We start from the raw sequence: 23,599 nt of genomic DNA, 5'->3' as shown, positions 1-23,599 counted from the left end.
TAAAGGCAGCATTTAGTGTGTGTTTGGGCTTAACTAAATCGCTTTATTAAAGTTTCTTTTCTGATGGAGTTGCAAGATAGAGAGTAGCTCACTTATTGACTTCGTACAATGATAAACTGACTTACGACGCACTTGTCTTTGAGTTACGTTGTGCGTAAAGACCCCTCAGCAATCGGTTGCCAGCCAGGAATGTGAATACTGCGATAGGAATCAGCAGGCGCAGTGTCTGGAACATGTTAAGCTGCAGCCAGAACACGAAGAACAGCACTAGGATGCCACCGAAACCCAGGTGAAAGCCAATCGTGCTCGGGGCCAGTGTTAGGTTAGACACATTGATGCCCAGTTTTCCCCAGAACACGAAAAGCAAAACAAGCGGGGTTATGCACAGTCCGGTGAAGATATCAGACACGATGCGGGGCGGGCGCTTGTCGGGCACACGGAACTGATGAATAATTTCAGGCAGGGGACCAGAAGTGGTCTTAGGCTTGACTTCTGTAAACAGATATGTGGTTAAATGTGAACTTTTCATTATAAATATCTTGCAATATTACCCTTATCATCGTTGAATTTCAACTGAACTTCAGCAACCAACCACTCGAAAGAGTTGGACAGGGAGGAATCGCCCACGGTCAAGAAAATGCTGTAGGTCCCGCTCTGGTAGTTGAAGTTCTTGCCATTGTTGCCCACATCCATGTCGAATTTGTACGCCTTGCTGCTATCTTGCTCGGCCACAAAGATGATTTCCTTGTCAGTTTTTTTGTTGTATAGCCGAACGAAGGCCTGATGGACAGCCAGAGGCTTGCTGGTGGATTCATCAACCAAAATGGCCTTCAGCAAAAGCTTCTGGGTGCTGTCTGCCGAGAGAACCTCCGGCAGTTTTCCTGGATAGGTAACACTTTGCTTGCGGGTGGCAGCGCTAGCATCAGATTCGGCGATTCCCACTTCCAGAGATTGAACCTTGACGCGGCCGAGAACCTTGAACTGCAGTGTCTGGGTGTAGACACCATCGGCACTCAACTCCGCCTGGTAAGCGCCGCGAGCTGGCTTTAAGCTTGCCAGATCAGCCACATAGGTGGTCTTGTCAGAGGATTTAGAGGCCACAGGGATTTTATCAGTCAAAACAGAGCTGTCCTTCTTGCGAATAACCTTTGCATTGATTGCTTTGGGGGCAGGTGACAAAGGTTTTCCGAGCAGATCCACAACAGCTACATTCAGTGTCGGCGATTGAGCGTCCAACTGACCGTTGCCAATGAGCTGCACGCAAACAGGAGCAATTTTATCGGCTCCACTGATAGTCTTTAGTGCCTCGATCAGCACATGAGCTCCTTTGGCGGTTTGGACGGATCGGCGACTAAGGAAGTAATTCGCGAACTTAACTGCCTGGTCAGCAGTAACGGGCACGGGCTTTTCAAAGGTCTTGCTCACGCCGAAAGCACCATTGATGATCAGGGAGGTGATGCTGAGACCACCTTCGAATTGCAGGAGCTTGCCGTCTACTTCATCTGCTTGCACGATGGCATCCTCTACGCGATTAGCGATAAAAGAGGCACTGGCACCAAGAAGTGGAGCAACATTGAAAGCGTATCCAAGGCCGCTGAGTGTGTCGTCCTTCTTAAGCAGTTCTTGCAAGCGCTTTACTAGTTTTCCCTGTGTGGCTTCATTGATCTCCACGCCGAGCACTTTGTGGGTGACAACACGGTAGAAGATCTCCTGAGAGGTGCCCAGCTCCGAGTTAAGGGAACTATATACCTTGGAGAGCAGAGCCTCGTCGATCTTTGTGGAGCAGCCCAGGTTCCTGCTAGCACCAATGTAGTAGTAGTCTTTTTCGAAGCTCTGCAAGGAGTTTAAAATGCATAAATAAGTAGGGCCATTGATAAATGGGCGTATCTAGAAAAACCCACGTTCAGCTTGGATTCCGAATGCAGCGTGGCAATCTTCTTGCACAACGGCTCCTTTTGGGTGGCGTCGGTCAGTTGGATGTTGAGGCTAGAGAAGAATATCGACTGCAGGTCACTGGAGCCAAATCCGTCCACGAAAACTTTTTGCAGGCGGCTGAGATCCTTTTGCCCCAAGTGGCTGTCCACGGTGCGGGCGCTCCACGTCGTCCCACTAGCGACCAACACGCAGAAGATGACCAGACCTGGCATTGGATAAAAAATAACCATTAGGTTCCAAGTCGCCGGCAATCGCTTAACCACGAAAATCAGAGAGAGACAGAACGAGAGCTACGACTTTGCAGCCGGCGTTTCCACTGAATATAGCGTAAAATTAAAGTTATTCGGCTCAAACACCGAGCTGGAGACGCACCTAGTTTTAACATTTTCCTATATTGTGGTTGCGCTCTCACACGCCACTTATATTCTACAGGAAAATAAAATAAAATCGCTCAAAAAGCACCGCCTGTCCCTCGATATTTTATACACGTCAGCGGCCGAGACAACTATCGATATATTTCTTAATCAACAAACATCGATGGTTAGACGAAGAACAATCGATGCACGTTGTCAGAGTGACCGTTTGCATGCTGTTACTGTTATCTCAACAGTTAAAATATATGAAATATAAATAAACAGTTATTTTAACAAACTATCAGTAGACAATCTTTATATTTTCAAAGCCTGATTATAATTTTACATTTACATTTAAAATGAAAGAACAAAGCAAATCATTTATTGTGGGTACTATTCTTTTTTCAAACCATTTTAAATAAAATTTTAATGATAACTATTCTAAAGTGCAAATTTTTCAGTACACTGATCAATAGGTCTGGTTATAGAATATTTTCTTTTAAAGGTCTTGGTGAAATCTCCTTCGTGATTCCACACTGTGACGGCAGTGGTGCAGTAAAGCGGATACTTGTTCACCAGAACTTCCTCAGTCTCTTCGTTTTTGGGTGGCACGTCCCTGCAGAATTGGTCATAGTACTCCGTGCGATCCTCACCCAAATCCACTTGCGCGGAGGCCTGTCGGTTGTATTCGGCAAAGAGTTCTTGCCATAGAAACTGTTCCCTGCGATTCGCCCGAGTGGCTGGATTACCATTAGGATTAGAAAAGTACTCCAGAATACTCCGGGCTCAAACTTACGCAGCACTTTCTTAATTTTGGGTGGAGCAAAGCTGGCTTGAGATTCCGTGAGTTCCGTTGAACATGGACCCACTGGAAGTACCAAATTATTTCCACGATCAACCATTGCAGAATGAATTTTTCGATATCTTTTTCAAATTAATACTAAGGTAAATAATTTATTCGTTTGCCAGTGACAGACTGACGATTTATACTCTACCTATTTCGATTTAACAAACTAGCCGGAAACTGCTAGGCAACGGCCTGGTCCTCAGGATATTCCTGTTGATTCCCTTGCGGGGATTCGTCCTCCACTATGAGGGATACATCCTTGGGCCGGAGTACACAGTAATAAACGATTAGGGTGGCCAGAAATAGGATACCACTGTAAACGATCCACTCCCAGATGAAACCGAACCACCAGGACTCAAAGTCCTCGTTTACATACCAAATGGAGGATATGGTGATGTTCTCGACGAGGGTGAGCACCAGGTATCCACCATACCACAGTCGAATGTTCTTGAAGGACACCCGAAATTCCATTAGCACAAATATGTAGATGTAGGCGAGGAGAAGTAAGAACAGGCTGCGATTCCAACTGCCACGACAACGGGTTTCTAATGCCAGGCAGCCCAGCATTAGGGCGTAATGTACGCCCACAAGGATGAAGAATGCCTTCGGATAGAAGACACAGAAGGTGGACAACGACAACATCCTCATGGTGATGAAGGCAATCCATCCGAAGAAGGAAACCGTCCTGCCTGCGAAATCATCCTGCTGGATCCCATTCACTATTTTGGTGGGACGCGGGAAGTAAAAGTCCACCACGTCCTTGGGCGTTAGAGGTGACGGTTTGGGTGATTGGGGAATCAGAACACTGTGCTCATCAGGATCCTCGTCCTTGAGCCTACCCATCAGGAGCTTGGGTGGATGTGGGACATTCTCTTTGACGTACAGCTGGGCATTAACCAGCAGCATGTCCTTAAAGGTTTCCAGCTGGGACAGAGGTCTAGTCACCCGACGACTCTTTCTGTGCTCATTATCCGACATGGTTCGTCGCAAGTCGGGTGTTGGAGGATCATCCTCGGTTGGCTTCAGAACGGGCAACTCTGGTGGCGCAGTTTTTGGAGGCGGTGGCGGTGGTGGTGTCTCGGGTATGCTGTCCAACACCTCGATGGTGTTCAAGTCCCCCAGGTCCTCGTATCGCACTTTTAGTTTGGGCCTCGTTCCCTGTATTTTCTCTTCATCGGTAGCATTACCTTTTGGTCCGGAGTGCAGTAGTGCTCGCGTTTCCAGTTGCTCCAGGGCATCGTTGTCTACCTCATCTTCTCCCTGAATATGCAGCTCATGGGTGCCCTCGCCTGAATTGGGCAGTGACCTGCGGGCTCGAAAGTTCTCCATTATCTTGTCGGATTCCGGGAAACTGGTGATGGTGCGCTCGGACTCGCGTTTCTTCCGCTCAAGCTCACAGCATAGGCGTTCGTTCTGCTCCAGCTGACATCGATGGGTGTCCACCTGTTGCGGTGTGGCCCAAGGATAATGGCGACCCACCCTCCGCTGGCTTTCCATCCTATGATAACTGGTGGTTATGGCAGCCAGATCAATGGCCGAGAATACTAGCGATAAGGACTGAACCGCAGCTAAAAGCAAGAAGTTAATACTTAGGTAATCCTATTAGGATATATCTTACAGGTCTCGTAATTGCGGAACATATCCTGGACGAGCATGTGGTACAGCTGAAGAATGATTTGTGGAGCTGCCTGGGCATAAGCCTGAACAAACAGATACAACTCAATGTTGGAGGTTTGTGTGGCCTTGGCCAAGCACTTCATGCGCTCCACATCGTCGTCGTCGTGGAAGAGTCCCTCGATGGCCCAAAACAAGCGCGTACAGAACCTTATCGGTTAATGTTATTGAACACGGCAGTGACCCACTTAACAATCCATTGACTCACCTGAAAATCACAAAAAAAGGGAATAGGAACAGCTTAAGCAGTCCAATGCCAAGGGCACTGCATTTATTACGCTCCGAGCAGGCGCAATTCCTCTGTTCCCTTGAAGCCACCACCAGGATGAAGGTAATAATGGGCGGCAGGATTACCAGGACGAGGGTGCCAGCTCCCAGACCCGGCTCTTTCTGGCTGAAGTGCTGGTAGCTCAGGGCCAAATCCGAGGCTGTTTGGACAATGTACACCAGCAGTCCCAGACATGAGGGCACTATATAGGAGACCCAGATGCGCGTGCGGCTACGGACGGTGTAGCCAAGTATGTGAGCCGGAGGATTGGCCGCATGGACCGCCGTGACCGTCATGATTCCACTACGGATGCGCGTTCCTTTTTGAATCTGGTTTTGTAATTGCGTTCTTCACATCTGCAACTTGCGAAATCCACGGTGATACTGAACCACTATGAGTAACCGCTCTCCCAAACTATTATCAACCCAGCCACAAGATAAGATTAAAGTCACCCAAACATTTTTAGGTGAGCAGTCAACCGTTTGTTTACGTTTTTTCGCCATGAATGAGGAAGATACAATTGCAGGGTGGACCAGATAAGTGTACCTACAGATACTTTACAATAAAACACAAATTACAAGACAATTTAATTCATAAAACTTTATTCCTTTACATAAGATAGATTTAAAACAGAATACCAGTGATAGGTGTAGATGCGTTGTCCTAGGAGTCGTACCAGGTCTTCTTCATCCAGTTGGAGGGCTTGCATGGCTCGTCGAGTACCACAAAGGAACCGGGTGGTTGCGTCTGATTTCCGGCTGGCTGCTTGGAGCGACGACATCCCATGGCGTATTTAGGATTCCCCTCGATGATCGACGAGTTCTCCCGGCAGCTGGCTGCGTTCTGGAGGACAGACGCTCGTCTGCCGTAGCGGGCTGGCTTTTTGGCCGCATTGCCGCCGACATCGTCGAACCTGGTGGCCAATGGCTGCTCTGGCTCCTTGATCTGCCGCTGACGCGACGTTCTCCGCTTGTGGGGCATCTGAGCCTGTGGCTGTCTAACGTCCAACGAGGAATCGGAGCTCTTGCGCAGACTCCCCTGGACACCGGCTGGAGCACCCTCCACGTCCCTGGGGCGCTCCCGCAGTTGGTAGTTGTACTGCGCTCGTCGATATTCTGGCGTGGCGGTCACCTCTGAGGGAGGCACTGTTACCAGGACAGGTGTTTCCAGATCCTCCTCCGGCTGATGGTGAAGGGATGGGGCGTGGCATGCGCCCGAGGTGGGCAACCGGAAGCAGGAAGTGGGCTTCTGGACGACGGGTCGGGAACGCGGAAAATCCTGATAGTTATTCCTGTACTCCGGATTGAACTCGATCTTGCCGCGCAGGCGAAGGAAGGGCTCCCTGGGCTTTCCCCGCTCCGGCATTTCAGTGATCTGCGGGTCTCGGAAGCTCTCGTGGTATTCGGGAATCTCTTTGGTGAACTCCCCGCGCGGACGCAGGTGGTCGTCCGTCTTGAGGGACTTCTCTTTGGCCACGTGCTTGGGTGGGTCGATGAATTTGTCGCGGTACTCCGGCACCTCCGAACTGGGAGCATAGGCAGCCTCGGAGCCGGATACGAGCAGGTTGTCGTTCTTCTTGATGGGTGCGCTCTTCGAGTAGTTGGCATACATACGGAAGCTGTCCCTGTACTCCGGCACCGCCACGAACTCACCCTGGATTTTGATGCTGCTCATCTGGGGAATGGAGTGCGCCTTCTCGGGGAACTGCTGCACGAACTGGCGACGGTACTCGGAGGGCTCCGGCACCTGGTCCTGCTGCTCGCGGTCCACAGCCTGGGCACGCATCTGCAGATGGCATCGCTGCTGCTCCTGGGCAGCCACATCGCGGCGAAACTTGTCCGCAGCCAGCTTGCTGGTGGGTTGGTTCCTGGCCGCCAGCTCCGACTCGTCGAGGAACACCTCGCGTGGCAGTATCTTGGTGCTGGGATCCAGCATGAGGTACGAGGAGTTCTTCATGCCATCGGCGGCACCGCTGCCCTCGCCCAGCTGCAGATTCTCCGGATTGCGGACGGGAAAGGTGCGGGAGCTGTGGGTGGAAATCAGTTTACTATTGATTGGAATGCATTAAATTGCAGAGCATTTAAGTAACTTGATTTCTTCAAATGTTAAATATGTGTATTGAATTTATGCAAAAACTTTTTCTTGTATTGGGGTAATCAGCTACTCACAAGCGCAGGTCCTCGGGCGTGTACCAGTGGTATTTCTCCTGGTGCTCCGACAGCAGCTGCATGAATCCCTCCAGTCGCAGCGAGGTCGCGCGCCGCAGCAAGGATCTGGGTCTGGACTGGGTGCCACGGAAGTGCTTGCGGTACTCGGACTTCAGGGAGCCAAAGCTGGGCGCTGGCTCATCGCCGCTGTGGAGGCACACGTTGCTCCGGGTGTGCAGGTGGACGGGCTGGCGGCGGCGGAAGTACTTAAGGTCATCGACGGCTATGTACTCGTGCGGATGCTTGATGGCGAATCGGCTGAGATCGCCGGACTTCTGATTGCCTGTGAGATCCGGCTCGGAGAAGGAACGATTCCAGCCAAAGTCGGCATCAAAGCTGTGAGATAAGGCGAATCTGGTTAGGATCTGCTTCACATATGTGTGTGGAACCTCCGACGCGTCTTGTCTTTGCCAGCCAACTGAGCGGAAAAGTTACGGGTATCGCTGGTCGTCGCCACCACAACCAAATAACAGGTAGGTCCCTTCAAAACGGGGCCACCAATTCCCCCATCTGCCTTCGACCTTTTGCAATTGCAACGGAAGAGTTTCGGAAAGGAGGCGGGCCGGCTCTAAAAGGCAGCCAGTGAAGGCATTCCACCACATCCACCTCCATTTCCATGGAGCTAGAGCCCATGGCGTGCTGCGACCATGTTGCTAGGCACACTCGCCTCACAAACCTCTGTAAACAAACTAATGAATGGGTAAAAAGGGTAAAATTGCTGCAAATTAGAAAATTGTCTATTGGATTCGATGGGAGCAGCAGGTCGGCCGACCAGAGTCGATCCGATGGTATCCATTGCCAAATCCTTAGTTAAATCACTTCTAGCTGACTTAAAGCTTGTACTCTATGACAAAAAACTAAACAAATTTAATTGAAATATCGCAAATGCTTCACTAATCCTTTTGTTTTAACTCAAAATATTTCACACCCGTATTTAAGAACTATTTTTTGAAAAGGGTTTAAAAAATATACTTGAAGTTTGAACAGAATGTTTAAGAAATCAGTGGATCCTCTGTTCCAAACACGTTGCCCGGGCATGTGTGATAGCTTCCCCACTCCACCAAATGCCAATCAATAGCTCACGAAATTCCCGACTTTTGTTATTCCTGACAACGCCCGCGCCACGGCGCCTGAGGACCTTGGTAGTCCATATACGGAAATGAGTTTTTTGTTGAGGCATTGCCAAGGACTCGTCGCCCAGCAGGCAGGCCATTTAAAATGCACAAGGATTGCCAGTCGGAGGCGAACCTGCGCGCATGCAAATTGCACTTTTTATGGCTCCCGGCAGCGGGCCAAATGTGACCACAAACACCTGTTGCGCAGAACGGAATTAAAAAGTTTTTACGACGGTTAAAAGTTCTCACGTGTGGGAAAATGTGCAACCCAAATGGTTATAATTGGTGACTGCCAAAATGTTGTATTATCCGTAAACCAAAATTCATTGCATGACGCGGGGGAATGTGCGTGATTCGTTGGCTGATTTGGAAACGGAAACAGACAGGAACGTAAAAAAGAGAAATACTGCTCGTAACTAGGGCCAAAAGTCTGACCCAATTTCTGGCCAACTTTCGACCCATAGTAGCGCCCCAAGTGGAAAGTCCTGCGAACGAGCAATCTTGACAATGCCAAATGACCTTTGGCTATTTTTAAAGCGGAGCAGCAGTAAGCCAACCCATTTAAATATGCTAATCAGTGGGCCATTGCGATACCTGGACATACACATAATTACAGTTGCAGATTTATGACGCTTTAATTGCTGTTACACGACCTAGTCACGCCACAGGGCGTATACGTAATGCAATAAACAAGAATGCACCATTATGTTAACAGCAATAACAGCAAAAACAAGACAAGGTCAACCGCCACCGGGATTTCAATTAGGTCTAACATCACTCACTTTAAATCAAATGCAAAGCAAACAGGGTTTTCTGGGCTTACTATAAAAGTGCCATTGTGATGGGATGAACAAAAATAAAACTCTGAAGGAAGTAGCTCTCCTTTACTCTACAAAACACATTAATGGGAAATGGGGTCAGAATATTTCCTGGTACGGTGCAGAAAAGGAACTGTCGCTTAAACTTTGGAAAGAATACAAATGCAGTTCCCTTGGTTAGTTCCTAAAAATAGTTTTGTGTTCTTTGACTTGAGACTTATAGCTAGTGGCTTTATAGCATCCAAACATAGTTGGAAAGCACTTCTGCTGCTTACACATCGTTGGTCTTCCAGTCGTAGGCAATCGCCATGGTTGATTTCCTGCTATTGTGTGGTCTGCACTCTAATTAAACATTTATTGGGTCTCCGTGTAGAGGGAAAACATTGATGCACTCATGTTCCGGCACACCCTTGGCCAGTGGCTGACCACTAGTCCATTCCCTCCGAAGCCACCGAACCGCAAATGGCGCCATTTAAGCGCAGCTCGCCGTACCACAACTTGACCGCTCAGATCGTAAATCCCAACTGAATGGCGGCAGTGTGCGCCACCAAGAAGTTAGCCAGTTTTCGCACGCCAACTTTCCGACATTTCCACCTTGCCACCCTCTGCCGTAACTCCATTGCGCTTCTGCTTCTCCAACATTTTCCCACGGCGACTGACTTGAGGTGTCACTGGGGGGATTACAACAATGTGAGGATTTTATTTTTTGTGCTGAGCTCTAAGTGCGGCTGCATGCAATCGCGCAGTTTGTGGCCTCCTTCTCATCCACCGGCTGTGCTGGAAATCAAAAGTTGCCAGCTGCAGTTGAAATGGTGTTTTGATTCCGATTTTGGCCACCCGCTGCAGATGTCAGAGTTGAGTTCTTTAACCCAGTTCGCGGCATTTTGACGCCTCGCTAATGAAACCATGCTTATGAGGCTCCAATGAGCCCATTTGCCTGATTTACTCGCCTCTTAACGATTTCATTTCGCGACGCGGTCTCCATCATGATAATAATTTCCCTTTCGCCTGGCACGCAACTCCGGAGTACATGGCTTTCAATTGTCATGAGCAGCGGTGGCTTCCGGGCTGCGGATGCGGGTCAAGGCCAAATCAATTTGCCTGCGGAGTCGGAAATGCTGGCTGACATAGTGTTGTTGAAATCGAATTGAGTTGGATTGGCGTCTACTTTATTGCGTCTATAGCTATGTTATGCTAACTAATGTGTGCACTTTGTGTGTGGGTGGGTGAAGGAGATCAGACCTTCGAAAGGCCCTCCCAACGATCCGGAACTATGAGGAAATAACGATCCATGGCGTCGATGAAGCGCTGCTTGTAGCGCTCGGGATTGACCACGGTAGGATCCTTTCCCTTGCCTCCAAGGATGCCCGATCCTTTTAAGATGGATTCCATCCTTTTATCCAGCGTAAAGGTGCGAATGTAGTCTATCAAAAAGAACGTGCAATTATTTCAGACTCTAAATGTACTTCAATACATACCTATGATGCCTAGTACCAAGGCACCGTTTTTCTTGTCCAAGCCCACCAAAAGGGAGTAGTCCATGACGAGGTTTCTTTCCAGGAAGGACGAATCCCGCTGGATGGCATCCCTCAGGACAGTTTTGCTGTGGGACAGTACATACAAAGGCTTTGACCAGGACACTGCAACAAAGTAATTTTATATTCCAATTGTGGTTTGTATAGAAAATTAACTCACTCTGAACAAGATTCTCATCCAACAAGACTATTTCACCTTGCTGGTTGCTGGGATCCACCAAGCGATTCCGCTCTGAGCCCTTAAGATCAAACTTGTTTTCAATATTGCAGCCATAAAACAGATTCTCCATGACCATCACAGAACGCTCCACGAAAGAACTAATATTAAAAATGCATGAGTAACAGCATTAGAGTATACAATGAATGAAAACCCACTCCTTTTTCTTCACGCTGACTCTGAAGACGCCAAAGATCTTGGCCAGCAATGTGGGCTGCTGTTGCTGCTGGCACCTGTCGATGTATTCGAAGTATTTTGGAGCAAATGGCTCAAAGATGATCATATCTCTTGTGTTCATCTCTTTGAGCACAAAACGATCGTCTGGTGACGTTAAAAGTGAATAAGTATTGAAATGCATATTAATTTGTAATCTATTAGCCTACCAAGCGTCTTGCAAAACCGGGATCCCGATTTACCGCCCCTCGCCTCCCATTGAACACTTTTGCAAAGGCTTCGCGCCAAAGCTATCCTAGCGTCCTCCTCCTGATTGGAACTCTCCTCAGTACTTCGAGGCCCTCCAACGTCGCTGGGTTTGCGCACCAGCTCCATTTCGGACCCGTTGCGACTCTGTGAGATTCTCAACTCCTCCCGCATCTTGCTCTTCTCCAGCCGGCGGTACAGAGATTTATCTAGCTTGGGTGGCTTCAAGCTCTTCGACCGCATTGCATCAAACTCGCGGGCAAAATAGATCTTGCACTGGAACTGGCAGCTGTGGTCTTGGAATGCCAGCGTGATATGTGGACTCGGTGGCTGCTTTGTGCGTTCCTTGCTTTTTTCCTCCGACTCGGAAGGCGCGGTAGCTGGAGAAGGAACCGATGCATTGGGAGCGGCACTGGTGTTGCTCGAAGTACGTGAAAGGCTCGGACTGTCTTCGGCGTCGCTAATGCTTTCAGCTAGTGGAATTTTTCGCTTTAACTGCGGACTTGAATGGGCAGCAGAGGCTGGAGTTGTATTGGTGTTCGCCTCCGCCGCATCTATTGCCTTCTGATAATCCATCGAAGTTAAACTGTATGCAATCACTGAACTCAGATCGGTTTCTCTAACGTGAATGGGAATACTGCCCAATGGAAGCGTTAGATGATCCTGTGCCGGAAAAGGCGACTGCAAAGGGTTAACCTGATTACCCGATGGCAGAAGCTGGGTGAGAATCTTCCTTATGGACTTTTTATCCGAGTAAACGTTAACGGTAGAGGCCAACATCTGATCAATAGAGAAATTCTTATCCAAAACTGTTTGACTGTTGGAAGCGCCACTTTCAGTATCCTCGCTTGGACACTCCAGGGAATCATTCTCCTTTGGCAAACTAGCGGTGGTAGCTTTAGAAGAATCTGTAGACTGAGCCTGTTCCGGCCTTAGTTCCTCCGTGCAAATGGTTCCAGAGTCGATGTGCTGCGCCAGCTTGGCGGTTAGCTTCTCAATCTCCTGCAGTCGAGGACCCCACAGCTCAATACTCTCTGCTAGAGCTCTTCTTGCCATGGCCAAAGCATCGCTAGTGTCATAGGCAGTAGCCCTGTTGTCCGTGAGCAGTGTATGCACGATCTCAATCTTCTGCTTGAAGATAAACTGGTCATGCGTGAGCATGGTTTTCAGATGCTGCACCAGTGACGAGTTCTCTTCTTCGGTGGCGAGGTCAGCAATACGCTCGTGAATCCTATTATAAACCTCATGACCCTTCACCGAGAAGATTTTAATCTCCTCCTGGACTTGGGGACTTTGAAATGGTTGCGGCAGATCCAGTTGCAAGGTCAACGAAGGAAGATCCGTCTCCCAAACCTCGACCGGTGTATATTGGAATTTGGCGCCGACACCGCGGAAACTGAAGTGGTGCACATAATCACGATGCAATGAATGCTCACATGCAGTGCCGCCCTGTTCTGCGTCTGCCGAAGGAGGTCGTCTCTTGTAGGCGTGGCCATGGAAGCGCATCTCAAGGTACTTGGCGAGGGAAAGGCACTTGGCGGAATCGGCGAGCGGAATAGTGGGTGTAGTGGCATTGCATATGCTGCACCAGGACGTGAAGTATATACGCGTCGGGTCGGAACGGGTTAGGTCTTCGGTTAAGTAGACATGTACGCATCCCAGAGAGTGTACATATCGACGCACATGACCGAGCATCGGCAGATTGCACGACGGGCACATGGAGTTAAAAAGACAGCAGTATCGTTGGAGGAACTGCTCCAGCATGATGTCATATTGCCCGTAGAACTTCATGTCCAGCAGCATGGGCAGCTTGCAGAATGACGAAACGCCCTTGGGATTATAATGAAAGCTGCAGAAGAGCACCGGTAAACGTTGATGGTTCTGCGGATCCAGGGCATCCTTGTACAGCTGCTCCTCACTGACCTTCTGTGGTCGCTGGATCAGCTCGGCGTTCTTTTTCTTCGGTCGGAGCACTGAGGGATAAATTAGTGATAATGATAATGATTCATAGATCAATCGGATTGTTTGCTTACTAGGAGCTTTGCCCTTGGGTAAGCGACCGCCAAAGGAGCGGAATTCGGCTAGTTTCGACTGAATGTCGCGACTGCTAGCGGGTGCTGTGATCTTCATTTGCACAAAATCGTGGGGTGGAAGAAGCTGCAACTGGTTCTCTTTGTCTCCTGGCTCTGATTTGCTAGTTTCGCTGTCTCCCATGCTATCTGGCCTCTCCAATCCGGTGCGGGACCATTGCTTGGAAAAGTAAAGCTCGGCGGGAAACAACTTACGCAGCTTACATTTCCTGCCCTGCTCCGTTTCCAAATAAGGTAGGGGAAATGTCAGGAAGGGACTAACTGAGAGCAGGGTGGAACTCAGTGCCGTGCGGAATCTGTTGTCGTAACGCGGTTCCACAGCTAGCGCCTCAACCACGGGTGGAGCACACGGCGAAGTGGATAGAGCTTCGGCTTGTGAGGCACGCAATGGATCCGTGAAATCTGACACATTTTCGCTGATGATGGTGGTGATCTTATCCTCGGACTTGCGCTCTAAAATAATTGGTCGCTTAGCTCGAAGTTCTGCCTCTGTTTCCGTTTTGGGGCTAGTTTCTTTCGAGTCGAATATCGACGGTTTTGGACTGAGTGGCTGGGCGAACTCGTTCAGCAGGAATGACATTTCCAAGCGCCAGTTGTAGCGTGCAAAGAGCAATGCTGATGCCACCCGCTTGACCCTCGTCAGTTCGGAATTGCTCCCTCCTCTGAGAAGACAGGTGTATCCTCGGGGATTCGTCAGCTTCTCAAAGAACATCAGCGTTTTGCCATTATAGTTGCGTATGTAAAAATCATTGCAATAGCCCAGCTTGGGCATGGTTATATTCGACTCAATTGAACTGACAATGTCGCACTGCAGAGTGCGTGACAGGCGCTCCATTACCGAAAGCTTTACATCCAAAACAAGGGTAACTTCATACGATCTTAAAAGATCCTGGGCAATGCCCGCCACATTCTTGTGCACAAGCACAACATTGGGCTTGAAGCTCATAATGCGGGCACAAACGTTGCGAAGGTATTCCTTTTCCTGGAGCAGCACGGTCTCAATGGTCACAAACTTGCCTTCAATACGTTCGTACACAATGGGACACTGTAGCAGCAATATGCGCGGAAAGGGCACATGAGTGGCCATATCTTTATGGGCGACGTTTTTAGAGAAAGCAACTCCATGAACAATCTTTGAGTCTATGCGTCTCCCACCCGGCACCTTCTTAAAGTTCACATAGTTACGGATGTCCATGAGATCGTTAGTACAATGCTCTGGCTTGAAGTGATTCGCTGCTGTAGAGCAAAGCATCTGGAGCACCTTGTCCCATTCCTGGTCCAAATTATGTGCCCGCAACATCTGTGCCAGCAGCTGCTCTTCGTGCTCACAGTAGGAAGCAAGAAGCTTAGAAGTGGCTGTGGTATAGCACTGATCGTTTTCCAGTTCATTCTCTAGCTCCTTATCCTTTTCGTCTGCTGATTGATCCATAGACTTCGGAGGTTGTGGTTCCGCATGGGGAGCCGCCTCAAACTGCGGGCTTATCGTACGGGAGGTCTCCAAGCTGCTGCTTTTGGAGAACTTATAGTGAAGCGATTGATCGAAATCCATTTGGTCCGGATCGGGTACGATTGGCTCGAGGAACCCAGCGGCTAGCATAGCACTCAGTATGGCCACGGCCTGCACTTCGTTTGCTGATTTATTATTACTATTGAGAAACTCAATCAGGCGCTGGCCACAATTTTGTGCAGGCAGATCCCGCTGCATTTCCTCGTGCAGGGTAATTAAAGAATTGGACTGCTGCAGAATATTTTTGCGATCGTCGATGGAAAGGGTTGTGTAAGTTGGATGGGAACTGAATCGCTCCTCCTGATAGCCCACTGACGTCTTTCGCGGAAGAGGTGCCCTTTGCGTCTGCGGATGTTTTGCAAGCGAGGAGACACTATCTTGTACTTCCAATTTGTTACTTAAGTGTTGCTGCAGTTCCTGCATATCCTGCCCCATCTCAGAGCTTGAGGACTTAAGGAATGTGAGCACTATCTTGGAACAGTAGTTGCACACTTTGAGGTCGCCATCGCAGCGGATTATCATGCCAGGCACCACTTGGTTGCAACACTTTGAGCAGAATATTTGGCCACACAATCGGCAGTGGTGCTTTCTCCGGAACGTGGAGAACTTTTGGGAGCAATCGTAGCATTCCTTGGCCTTGGAATCAGGCATCCAGAAGCGCTGCAGTTCCGTGTCCTTGTAGTTTCGCAGATCCTGAAATGAAATTTACATAATATATTTGTATTAATTGGTCAAATTGTAACACTTTCATATGCAAATACTTAAATAATTTCATTTAATTAATAATCTAGCTTACTAAAGGAATTATTTTTAAACAACAAGATTAGTCAACAGAAATATTTGATAATGGGCTTGTAGGAATGTTCCTGTGAATCATCCAACTTTCTTGCTTTAAAACGTTCATGGTAATATAACTTTCACTTACATTGTTGTTTTTTGTTGCCACAATATTGCTTATGTGTTTGAGGACGTTAGATACGGTGCGCCCCTGATTTGCTTCGCTGGTTGGCAGCGGCAGCGTTTCGACGCGGTCACTGCTTTCGGAATCCTCTGCTGCGGTGGTGCTGGACGTGCTCGCCCCACGTGTCTCACTATTGGTCCTTATGCTGAGCGTGGTGGGTGGCTGGGGGCGAACTGAGTGCTGGCTTGAGGTATCCACATCGGCGATCTCAGCTGCGGGAGTCTGGGAGTCACTAAAGAACTGCGATTTGCCCACCACTTGCACAGGCTGCGAGGAGGAACTGCTGCTGCTCCCGCTTGATATATCGTTGACGGTATTGTAGCTCTGGTTGTACACATTCTGGATCTTGTTCACCACTCGGCCAAAGAGTGATTCCGGCTTGTCGCCGAAATTGCGGGCGAATTCGGTTAGTTTGGTGGGGGAGTGCAGATGCTGGTGGTTTGAGCTATTACTCTGGTTGTTGCTACTCATGTTGTCGAGGTGTTTGGAGTTGGGCTTGTGGCGCTAACAGGTTGATTGGCGAGGCGGTGGCACTCGCACGTGGACTCGCGGTCCTTGGTTAGATAGAGGTGATGTTGAGTTGATCGATGAGGGCTGCGTCCGGTGCCAGCGAGCCCAACGCCAGATCAGTCCACTTTTGCTCCTGGAGGTCGGACCACAGAAATAAGACAGATAAGTCGGTCAAATCCAACATTTACTCACCTGCTCGCTGACCGTCAGGTGTGAATCACCGCCGTCCGCCTCTGGATCGGGTAGCTTTTCGCGTGGCACTAGAACCTGATCGAAGGGTAGTACTTCCATGCGCCAAGCATTGTCTACAATGTCCAGCAGCAGATCATCGATCGGTGCCTGTGACAGTTAATTATACACAGGGTATTATCTCGTTCAAACCAGAGAAATAAGACAACGCCCCCGCAGCGCAATTACGTCACTCTGCGACAGTACCCAAATACTGGAGACACGGTATTGCTCGCATATTTAGATTTGTAACAATGGGCGCCTTGATAAGTACGACTAATTGCTGTGAAGCGATAATTTTGCCACACTCACAGGCGACGTAGTAGTAGTTACTATCTTGCGACCGGACATCAACTAGCTGCAAGCGGTCGTCCCACACGAGTTGCCCACTTACCTGGCTGTCCATCACTTATAGAATAATTTAATCTGAGACTAGCCAGTCTTCACCTGCTTGCCAATTGTTTGCTTAGACTCTTTTCGAGTGTTTTTGTAAACAATTGGCAAATAATTCTGTTTTGTTGAATAAAACAGCTGTTTGGAGATGGGAGATATGCGATTAATCGCGGCGATAGTATGTCTGAATGTGCCAATCGATTGCACTCGATGTTCGCACTTTTTGAATTTGTTTGCTATTTAATGCAAATAAATAGCTGAAATGACAACAAAGTATGAAAACAACAAATATGTATATAAAGATACTTTATTTTTGGCAATTAGCTTAATGGTGAGAAAATTGTTTTTTTTTGTGTGGCATTCTGCTTAAATAAGCAGCAATAATGAGCGCTTGTGTTTATTAAATTCAATTATCCATCGGTTCGGCTTGACATATATGGTTCCAATGGATTTCTCGATATTTGAAATTATTAATAATACAACATTTTGAGAATAGTTATTTTTCTTCTTTGTTCCCGGTCATGCCTGAAAAACAAGATTTTGTACTTGACTTCTACGTTGCACAGAGTATTTATTCCTTTTATATCTCATAAATTGAATACAGAGATATTTCTTTCAGATATCGAATCACATCTGGAAAAAACTAGAATTGTTATGATTAAAAGATATTAATGAAATAAAAATACTTCGTAAATTTGCAATTCTGAAAGAAGAAATTAATTTTTTTAACTTATGGCTTATAACATTCGAAAAAAAAGGTTTTTAAAATAAGAAAACTATTCCAAGAAGTATAATTTTGCGAATGTTCCAGTCCATAAAACTATTATGTATATTTTGTATATATTTTATGCTTATAAATCTGCAAAAAAAGATGACTATTTAAACTTCACAACTATTGTGTTCGATCTCGCTGACTGTTCCATTGAACAACTGACTAGATGCAGCATAGCGCTCTTTAAAAGCGCTTTTCAACGTCAGCTATGCCGACATCTTGCCAATTTACCAACGGAGGTGCTATACGATCGATCCGACATGGCTCAAAACCAAACCGATTTGGACCACAATTCACCGAAACATTCTCACTGGGCACAATTGGTCGTCTATTACTCGCTTGTTGTCAATGGCTTTTATCAATGAAACGCTTGTTGTTTTGAAAAGCACTTAACAAGTTTTGTGAGCCCACATTGTACATATGTGTATATATGCTGCTGGTGGAATAGATGACGACGGGATTGGAGCGCTGGACTCCCGGGCGATGGCAAGTGTAATCCGTCAGCGGTGGAGACTAATTGGCAACTGATTCCGAAGCCGAGCGGCGAGCTCAGCACCACACCTCGGCAATTGAAGAAGTTTCAATTAGTTGGCGTTTGACACTCACACATGGAGAAGGAGAATAAACGGGGATTGCGGTCCGTTGCCAGCTCACGCACACCGTCGCAGAGTGGGGGTGATACCTGTACCAGTACAGGCTTACCTGTGCGCGGCGACAGGTAGCCGATGGATGGGAAAAAGGGTGGAGGGCTGGAGGGCTGGAGACGTGGTGCTGTGGCCAGGCTAAGCCGCTTTTTAGCGCAACACCGTCTGCCCGGAATATTAATGAACTCCCTTTTGAGAAAAATATGAAATGAAATAAAATTTTGTGGCCAACAATAGCCGTGTCCACGTACCAGTCGTTGTCGTCTCGGAATTGGAATTTGTCGTTTCGCATCGGGGGCCCCAAAAATGCATCGGCCATGGCCACCATTCAGCGCCAAACGCGGCGCATGCGCAGCGATGGCTACTTCCGCTCGAAGCTATTGAATATATCCAGGGAGTACGAAGGTACATGGATCTTACCGGGACCATTACCCCGAAACAGCTATAGAACGTTGGTCCGTTGCTGTGAACCATCATCTATAGGCATTACATTACAGATATTTATGCGCGATTATACAAAACAGTCACGTGCCGGACTTTTCTATATACAACCGAGCACAAACACCGGCCTGGGTACTTACACCTATATGTATATGCTCCGACTGCTATTTTCATATATAAGAGGGGCTATATGCATGTGGAAAGGCGGAGAACGTTACTCACGACCGATGTCGAGCTCCAGGGAAGAGTGATGCCCCTTCTACACTCCCCGAAGCGGCATCCAATCCAGTCCGACCCGATCCTTTTGTCAGCTTTGGAAACTCATAATTTGAATATCGTTATTATTATTCATAAAAACACGCCTCACGTTTCAAATGGCTATAAAGTCGGCAAGGCATGCACGCATTAAGTAAACCCATTGACCACGATGGTCGATGCTGAAATTCCGAAACCCCAAGACATAACCACATTCCGATTGGGAGTACAAGGTATATGTACATATGTATGTATGTCTGTACCTTTCCTACAATTTCTCCGACTTCCGTACTTGGCCTATCCGCATCAGTAAAATTAGATTTTAATTAAATATTAGTATGCACAATCGAATCAATAACGGATGATGACCAATAGTTTCGTAACCGGGCACTTTGTAGGCACCTTATTTGTCGCCTGCTGTGCGCTTTCTAAATAACTATCCATAGAATCAAAGAAATCAGTTTTTCAATAAGCCATTTCGTATTTCAGGCACACGTTTCCACCATCGGGCATCTACGGGAAATGCTTTGCCGATGATCGCTTTCGAAGGTGAAAAGGAAGTTATTTTTCTACAGGAGGTAGACCTTGTAAGGTACAACAGTGCATTAAAACGATTGAGATCTTTTAATAGAGAGTTTGGGAATTTTATTAAAAAAAAAGGTAGCTTTAAATATTCTTTGAAAGAAATTTGTGCCAAGGAAACCATAACTTGACAATAGTGAAGCTTCTTTTCAACTTTTATTTAAACTTTATAGCTTGCTGTTTAACAAATGTGATCATCATAATTTTCATTAAATTTAACAAACTAGGAAATATTTAAACTAACTCTTCGGTAGTATTGCATTAGAATTACAATAATTCATATAAGCCAGAAAAATCAATTCAAATTTGATAGCTTAATCGATAACGTACGCGATTTTTAACTACCGTCGCTATTGTTTTGGCGATGGATCGCCCTCGGCTTTTTCCATCTCTATTGTGCCGGAGATCGCTTTGTTTTTGCCACTTCGCATTTAAATTTAGCCGGAATGAGCTTTCGTTCGTATGCGCAAGGAAAACCACACCCCAAGGTGGGTATGGGATCCTACAAACTAAAATTCCGATATTACACTTCTCACTTTTCAGACGGACTATCAGTCCATCAGGCCATCTGAATTGGAGCAGCTCTTCGAAAAGAAGTTCCACTATCAGAAGCCCAGAGGCAACACATCCTGGCAGTTGCCGCCACCGGATCAGGCTCTCTTCAGTGAGTTCTACCAGTTCGAGGCGCTGCAGGCACTGCGGGAGCAGCTGAATGCGGTTAAAAGCAAACTGAACGACTACGGAGTGCAGGAATGGAGTGCTCATACCAACAGGCGGGACCCTTCCGGCGAGGTGTCCTGGCGCCTGAAGAACGACACCAAAGCAGAGTTTGTAACTGTGGCCTGGTGCAAGCTGTTCGAGTGCCTGCATCGTTATCCACTGGTCACGAAGCCAGCGGTCAACACTCTGCATCTTTGCGAGGCACCCGGTGCCTTCATTGCATCTCTAAACCACTACCTTCATAGCAAATATCATAAGGATGAGGTGAGTTATCCAAAAATCATGGAGAGAAACGGGAACTGAGCTCTTCTTCCAGATTAAATGGCGCTGGCGCTCAACCACTTTGAATCCCTATTATGAAGGCAATGCTTTAAACCAGATGATCAGCGATGACAGGTTCATCTTCCACACGCTGGACAACTGGCTCTTCCACAAAGATCTCACTGGTAATCTACTGGATGTGGCCAATATTGACCACCTGGTGGAACGTTGTGAGGCAGTTTTTCAGGGTCAGGTGGATCTTGTCACTGCCGATGGTTCCATCGATTGTGCCGCACAGCCTGATTGCCAGGAAGAGATAGTGGTTCGCCTATTTTTTGCTGAAGTACTCAGTGCCTTGAGGATTCTCTCAGGTGGGGGTAGCTTCCTGCTGAAGATGTTTACCCTCTTCGAGGCCTGCAGTGTATCTCTACTTTACACACTTAACTGCATCTTTGAGGAGGTACACATCTTTAAGCCGGCTACTTCCAAGCGGGGAAATTCGGAAGTGTATGTAATCTGCCTGAACTATCACAAGGAACATCCCGGCTTGCCTCGTTTGCTAGATGAGATAAAAGGCAAGCTTGCTCAGTCGAATGACACACTGGTAATGCCGTTGTTTGCCAGGTCTCAAATCCCCCAGGACTTTCTCATGCAGCACGAGATTGCCTGCCGTCTCTACATGAAGCTTCAAACGGATGCCATCGAGGGAAGTATCTATGCCTATGAGTCCAACGATCGTCATTATCTGAGACACCTTCATCACCTGCGCGGCCTCGTCTCCAACACCTACTACAGCCTCTACAATGTGAAGCCCTTGGAGGATAGCCTCTGCATCGTGGACAAGGAGGCCACTAGTAAGGCTCTGGGATTCACAGTGCCCGTCTATGGTGGATCCTACACAGAAAGGGAGACCTTGAAATACGGTGACCTCCTCAAGCAGATTTACTGCTTGCGCCGCGAATTTAACCAACTCGAGAAGTGTATTAACAGTAGAACACCGTACTCATACGTAAAGAACAGAACAGCACCTTTGAGTCTACACGTTTCACGAGGAGCACCTGTTCAGAGTCTTCAAAGCAGCATGTTTGCCTCCGAACCAATTCTCCTACTGCGCCTTCGCATCCTAGACACATTTGATCTCGACCCTGTTTGGCAGTCAGCGCCAAAGTGCCAGTTGGAAAGCAAGACACTGAGCTACCTGCCACCAACAGAAAGCGAGGGATTCCACACCGCCCAGCAACGCTTTTTCATAGATCTCCTGGAAGCAGTAAAGGAACTGAAGCCCCACAGCATCGTCTTCCACAAGTTCCTGTTCCTCACCCACTATGCAGCGTCGCTGCTCCTCTTTCTTATAGAAACTGTTTATCAGGACTGTAGTTTCAATAGCAATCAATCGCAAGATCTTACGTTAAGTAAGCTGAAAGAAACGGATAACAGTGCATTGAAGCAGGTACTGAAACTTCTTAAGGATGAGCGGGCGGGTGCCATTCACAGCCTGCTGGAGATTAAGGAACTGCAAAAGAACCAATTCAGCAACACCCTCATACAGCACAACAACAACGTGCTGCTGACCTGCTTCCGTGGCATGCTGGGCGAGGAATCCTTTCCCATGCCCGTGGCTCCGACATCCAACTCGGACGTCTCTTCGGTACAAGAGTCACCAGCTGTATTTTAACATAACGAACATGTATTTTTCATTTGCATAAAATTACAGTGCTACTTTTACAAAACTAGGTACTCTGCCGGGGAAAGCTGCTTACATGTTTTCTGAGGATAGCTTTTGGGGCTCAAAAATGAAAATTAAATAACTAACTGAAACATCACAAGACTAAGGGGTGAGGGTACACATGGGTTGTGAACTGGTCCACCTCCTCCTGCTCTTCCTTCGCCTATCCGCTAGTCGGCCGGACGTTTTTCGCTGTGCTTCTTGGTGTAGTCCTCGGCGTTTTTCACGAACTTTTTGCGGTCCTTGAGAAACTCCTCGGCCAACTCCGCCCGCAGCGGATGCTCCGGTTCAGGGTCGTTGATTAAGTCTACCAGTGCCTGGACGACCTGGTCAGTGCGTGTGGCCGGTTTCCAGTTCTCCGTGCTGATGATAGGCAGGCACACCTGGCCCTTCTCGTCGATGTTCGGATGGTAGATGCGTGTCTTGAAGTTGATCTTGGGCGGCTTGAAGGGATACTCCGCCGGAAAGTTGATCTCGATGCGGAAGGCGCCCTTGTTGTACGGCGGATTGTCCGGCACAATCAATCCCGTCCAGCGCAGCAGGTTGTCATCGTCCGCCTTGATGTCCCGGAAGGCCTTCAGTGTGTTTTCCTGCAAATCGACCAATTCTTTTCGCAGGCGTCGCGGCGCAGTCATCGTGACGTCTGTGTGTGGGTTTTCCTATGCTGGTGTGTGTGTGGGGATCGAAAGGAGGGGGGCAACCTTGCCAATGTGTGCGTGTGCACTTTTGTTTGCCCTTGTGTGAGCTGCAAATCGATGGTTTCGCCTTCCGGATGAGTAATACCGTCGTTCGGCCGCCGGCGTTTCGTTGTAGGTGAGTTCCTAGTGCTCCAGTTGCGGCGTGTCACCTTTGATTTTCGCACTGTCCCAAAAAAAATCAGCACGTAAGTCTGCGAATTTCTCTGAAAAATGGTTCGTTCAAGAATCTTCCAATTGGCGTTAGCGTATTTTGCTGACTTGCTCGCAATGGCGTTGCAATTGGTTTACATTAGCCAACATGGTATTTTCTTTTATTAAACCTTTGTCTTGATTGCTCAGCATCAGCAATGCTATATTAAATACAAAAAAAAAATTTATCGCTATAAGAAAATAAATAATTCTCTTTTAAAAGAGAAACAAAT

At 47.8% G+C, this 23,599-nt stretch overlaps 8 protein-coding genes across 9 annotated transcripts; 1 reads left to right on the top strand and 7 right to left on the bottom strand.

Annotated features, from left to right (window-relative positions):
- Nucleotides 1-11: 11 nt before the first annotated feature.
- On the bottom strand, nucleotides 12-2,504 carry LOC6546663 (dolichyl-diphosphooligosaccharide--protein glycosyltransferase subunit 2). Its single transcript, XM_001974539.3, has 4 exons — nucleotides 2,308-2,504; nucleotides 1,902-2,140; nucleotides 552-1,833; nucleotides 12-492 (listed from the first exon to the last, which is right to left on the bottom strand). Exons 1-4 carry the CDS (start codon nucleotides 2,318-2,320, stop codon nucleotides 122-124), a joined length of 1,905 nt encoding a protein of 634 aa, XP_001974575.1. The 5' UTR covers nucleotides 2,321-2,504; the 3' UTR covers nucleotides 12-121.
- Nucleotides 2,505-2,648: 144 nt separating this feature from the next.
- LOC6546664 lies at nucleotides 2,649-3,298 on the bottom strand. Its single transcript, XM_001974540.3, has 2 exons — nucleotides 3,085-3,298; nucleotides 2,649-3,028 (listed from the first exon to the last, which is right to left on the bottom strand). The coding sequence occupies exons 1-2, from the start codon at nucleotides 3,188-3,190 to the stop codon at nucleotides 2,730-2,732; spliced, it is 405 nt and encodes a 134-aa protein (XP_001974576.1). The 5' UTR covers nucleotides 3,191-3,298; the 3' UTR covers nucleotides 2,649-2,729.
- On the bottom strand, nucleotides 3,117-5,466 carry LOC6546665. Of its 2 annotated transcripts, XM_026980072.1 has the most exons (4): nucleotides 5,018-5,373; nucleotides 4,754-4,959; nucleotides 3,284-4,703; nucleotides 3,117-3,156 (listed from the first exon to the last, which is right to left on the bottom strand). In XM_026980072.1, the coding sequence occupies exons 1-3, from the start codon at nucleotides 5,371-5,373 to the stop codon at nucleotides 3,316-3,318; spliced, it is 1,950 nt and encodes a 649-aa protein (XP_026835873.1). In that variant the 3' UTR covers nucleotides 3,117-3,156; nucleotides 3,284-3,315. The 2 variants fall into 2 exon arrangements, with proteins under 2 accessions (XP_026835873.1, XP_001974577.1); XM_001974541.3 differs by lacking the exon at nucleotides 3,117-3,156 and having other exon boundaries at nucleotides 3,277-4,703; nucleotides 5,018-5,466.
- Nucleotides 5,467-5,687: 221 nt separating this feature from the next.
- LOC26526411 lies at nucleotides 5,688-8,167 on the bottom strand. The gene is given in 4 exon segments (XM_015157314.2): nucleotides 5,688-7,103; nucleotides 7,246-7,620; nucleotides 7,783-7,845; nucleotides 7,847-8,167. Coding segments are annotated over 4 exon segments (1,872 nt in total). The 5' UTR covers nucleotides 7,918-8,167; the 3' UTR covers nucleotides 5,688-5,740.
- Nucleotides 8,168-8,250: 83 nt separating this feature from the next.
- Nucleotides 8,251-22,571, top strand: LOC6546823 (cap-specific mRNA (nucleoside-2'-O-)-methyltransferase 2). Its single transcript, XM_001974544.3, has 4 exons — nucleotides 8,251-8,946; nucleotides 19,680-20,260; nucleotides 20,316-20,756; nucleotides 20,809-22,571. The coding sequence occupies exons 2-4, from the start codon at nucleotides 20,219-20,221 to the stop codon at nucleotides 22,426-22,428; spliced, it is 2,103 nt and encodes a 700-aa protein (XP_001974580.1). The 5' UTR covers nucleotides 8,251-8,946; nucleotides 19,680-20,218; the 3' UTR covers nucleotides 22,429-22,571.
- On the bottom strand, nucleotides 10,365-17,240 carry LOC6546666 (putative 1-phosphatidylinositol 3-phosphate 5-kinase). The gene is made up of 9 exons (XM_001974542.3): nucleotides 17,080-17,240; nucleotides 16,650-16,796; nucleotides 15,912-16,590; nucleotides 13,423-15,679; nucleotides 11,353-13,362; nucleotides 11,128-11,290; nucleotides 10,913-11,070; nucleotides 10,696-10,857; nucleotides 10,365-10,641 (listed from the first exon to the last, which is right to left on the bottom strand). The coding sequence occupies exons 3-9, from the start codon at nucleotides 16,416-16,418 to the stop codon at nucleotides 10,454-10,456; spliced, it is 5,445 nt and encodes a 1,814-aa protein (XP_001974578.1). The 5' UTR covers nucleotides 16,419-16,590; nucleotides 16,650-16,796; nucleotides 17,080-17,240; the 3' UTR covers nucleotides 10,365-10,453.
- On the bottom strand, nucleotides 16,495-17,171 carry LOC6546821 (anaphase-promoting complex subunit 13). The gene is made up of 3 exons (XM_001974543.3): nucleotides 17,080-17,171; nucleotides 16,650-16,796; nucleotides 16,495-16,590 (listed from the first exon to the last, which is right to left on the bottom strand). Exons 1-3 carry the CDS (start codon nucleotides 17,089-17,091, stop codon nucleotides 16,507-16,509), a joined length of 243 nt encoding a protein of 80 aa, XP_001974579.3. The 5' UTR covers nucleotides 17,092-17,171; the 3' UTR covers nucleotides 16,495-16,506.
- On the bottom strand, nucleotides 22,419-23,471 carry LOC6546824 (ubiquitin-conjugating enzyme E2 L3). The gene has a single exon (XM_026981072.1). It carries the CDS (start codon nucleotides 23,112-23,114, stop codon nucleotides 22,650-22,652), a length of 465 nt encoding a protein of 154 aa, XP_026836873.1. The 5' UTR covers nucleotides 23,115-23,471; the 3' UTR covers nucleotides 22,419-22,649.
- Nucleotides 23,472-23,599: the final 128 nt, after the last annotated feature.

Source organism: Drosophila erecta, unplaced genomic scaffold (assembly GCF_003286155.1).
Source record: "Drosophila erecta strain 14021-0224.00,06,07 unplaced genomic scaffold, DereRS2 tig00000092-arrow-pilon, whole genome shotgun sequence".
Lineage (NCBI taxonomy): Eukaryota > Metazoa > Arthropoda > Insecta > Diptera > Drosophilidae > Drosophila > Drosophila erecta.
This window is presented reverse-complemented; position numbering and strand designations above follow the sequence as displayed.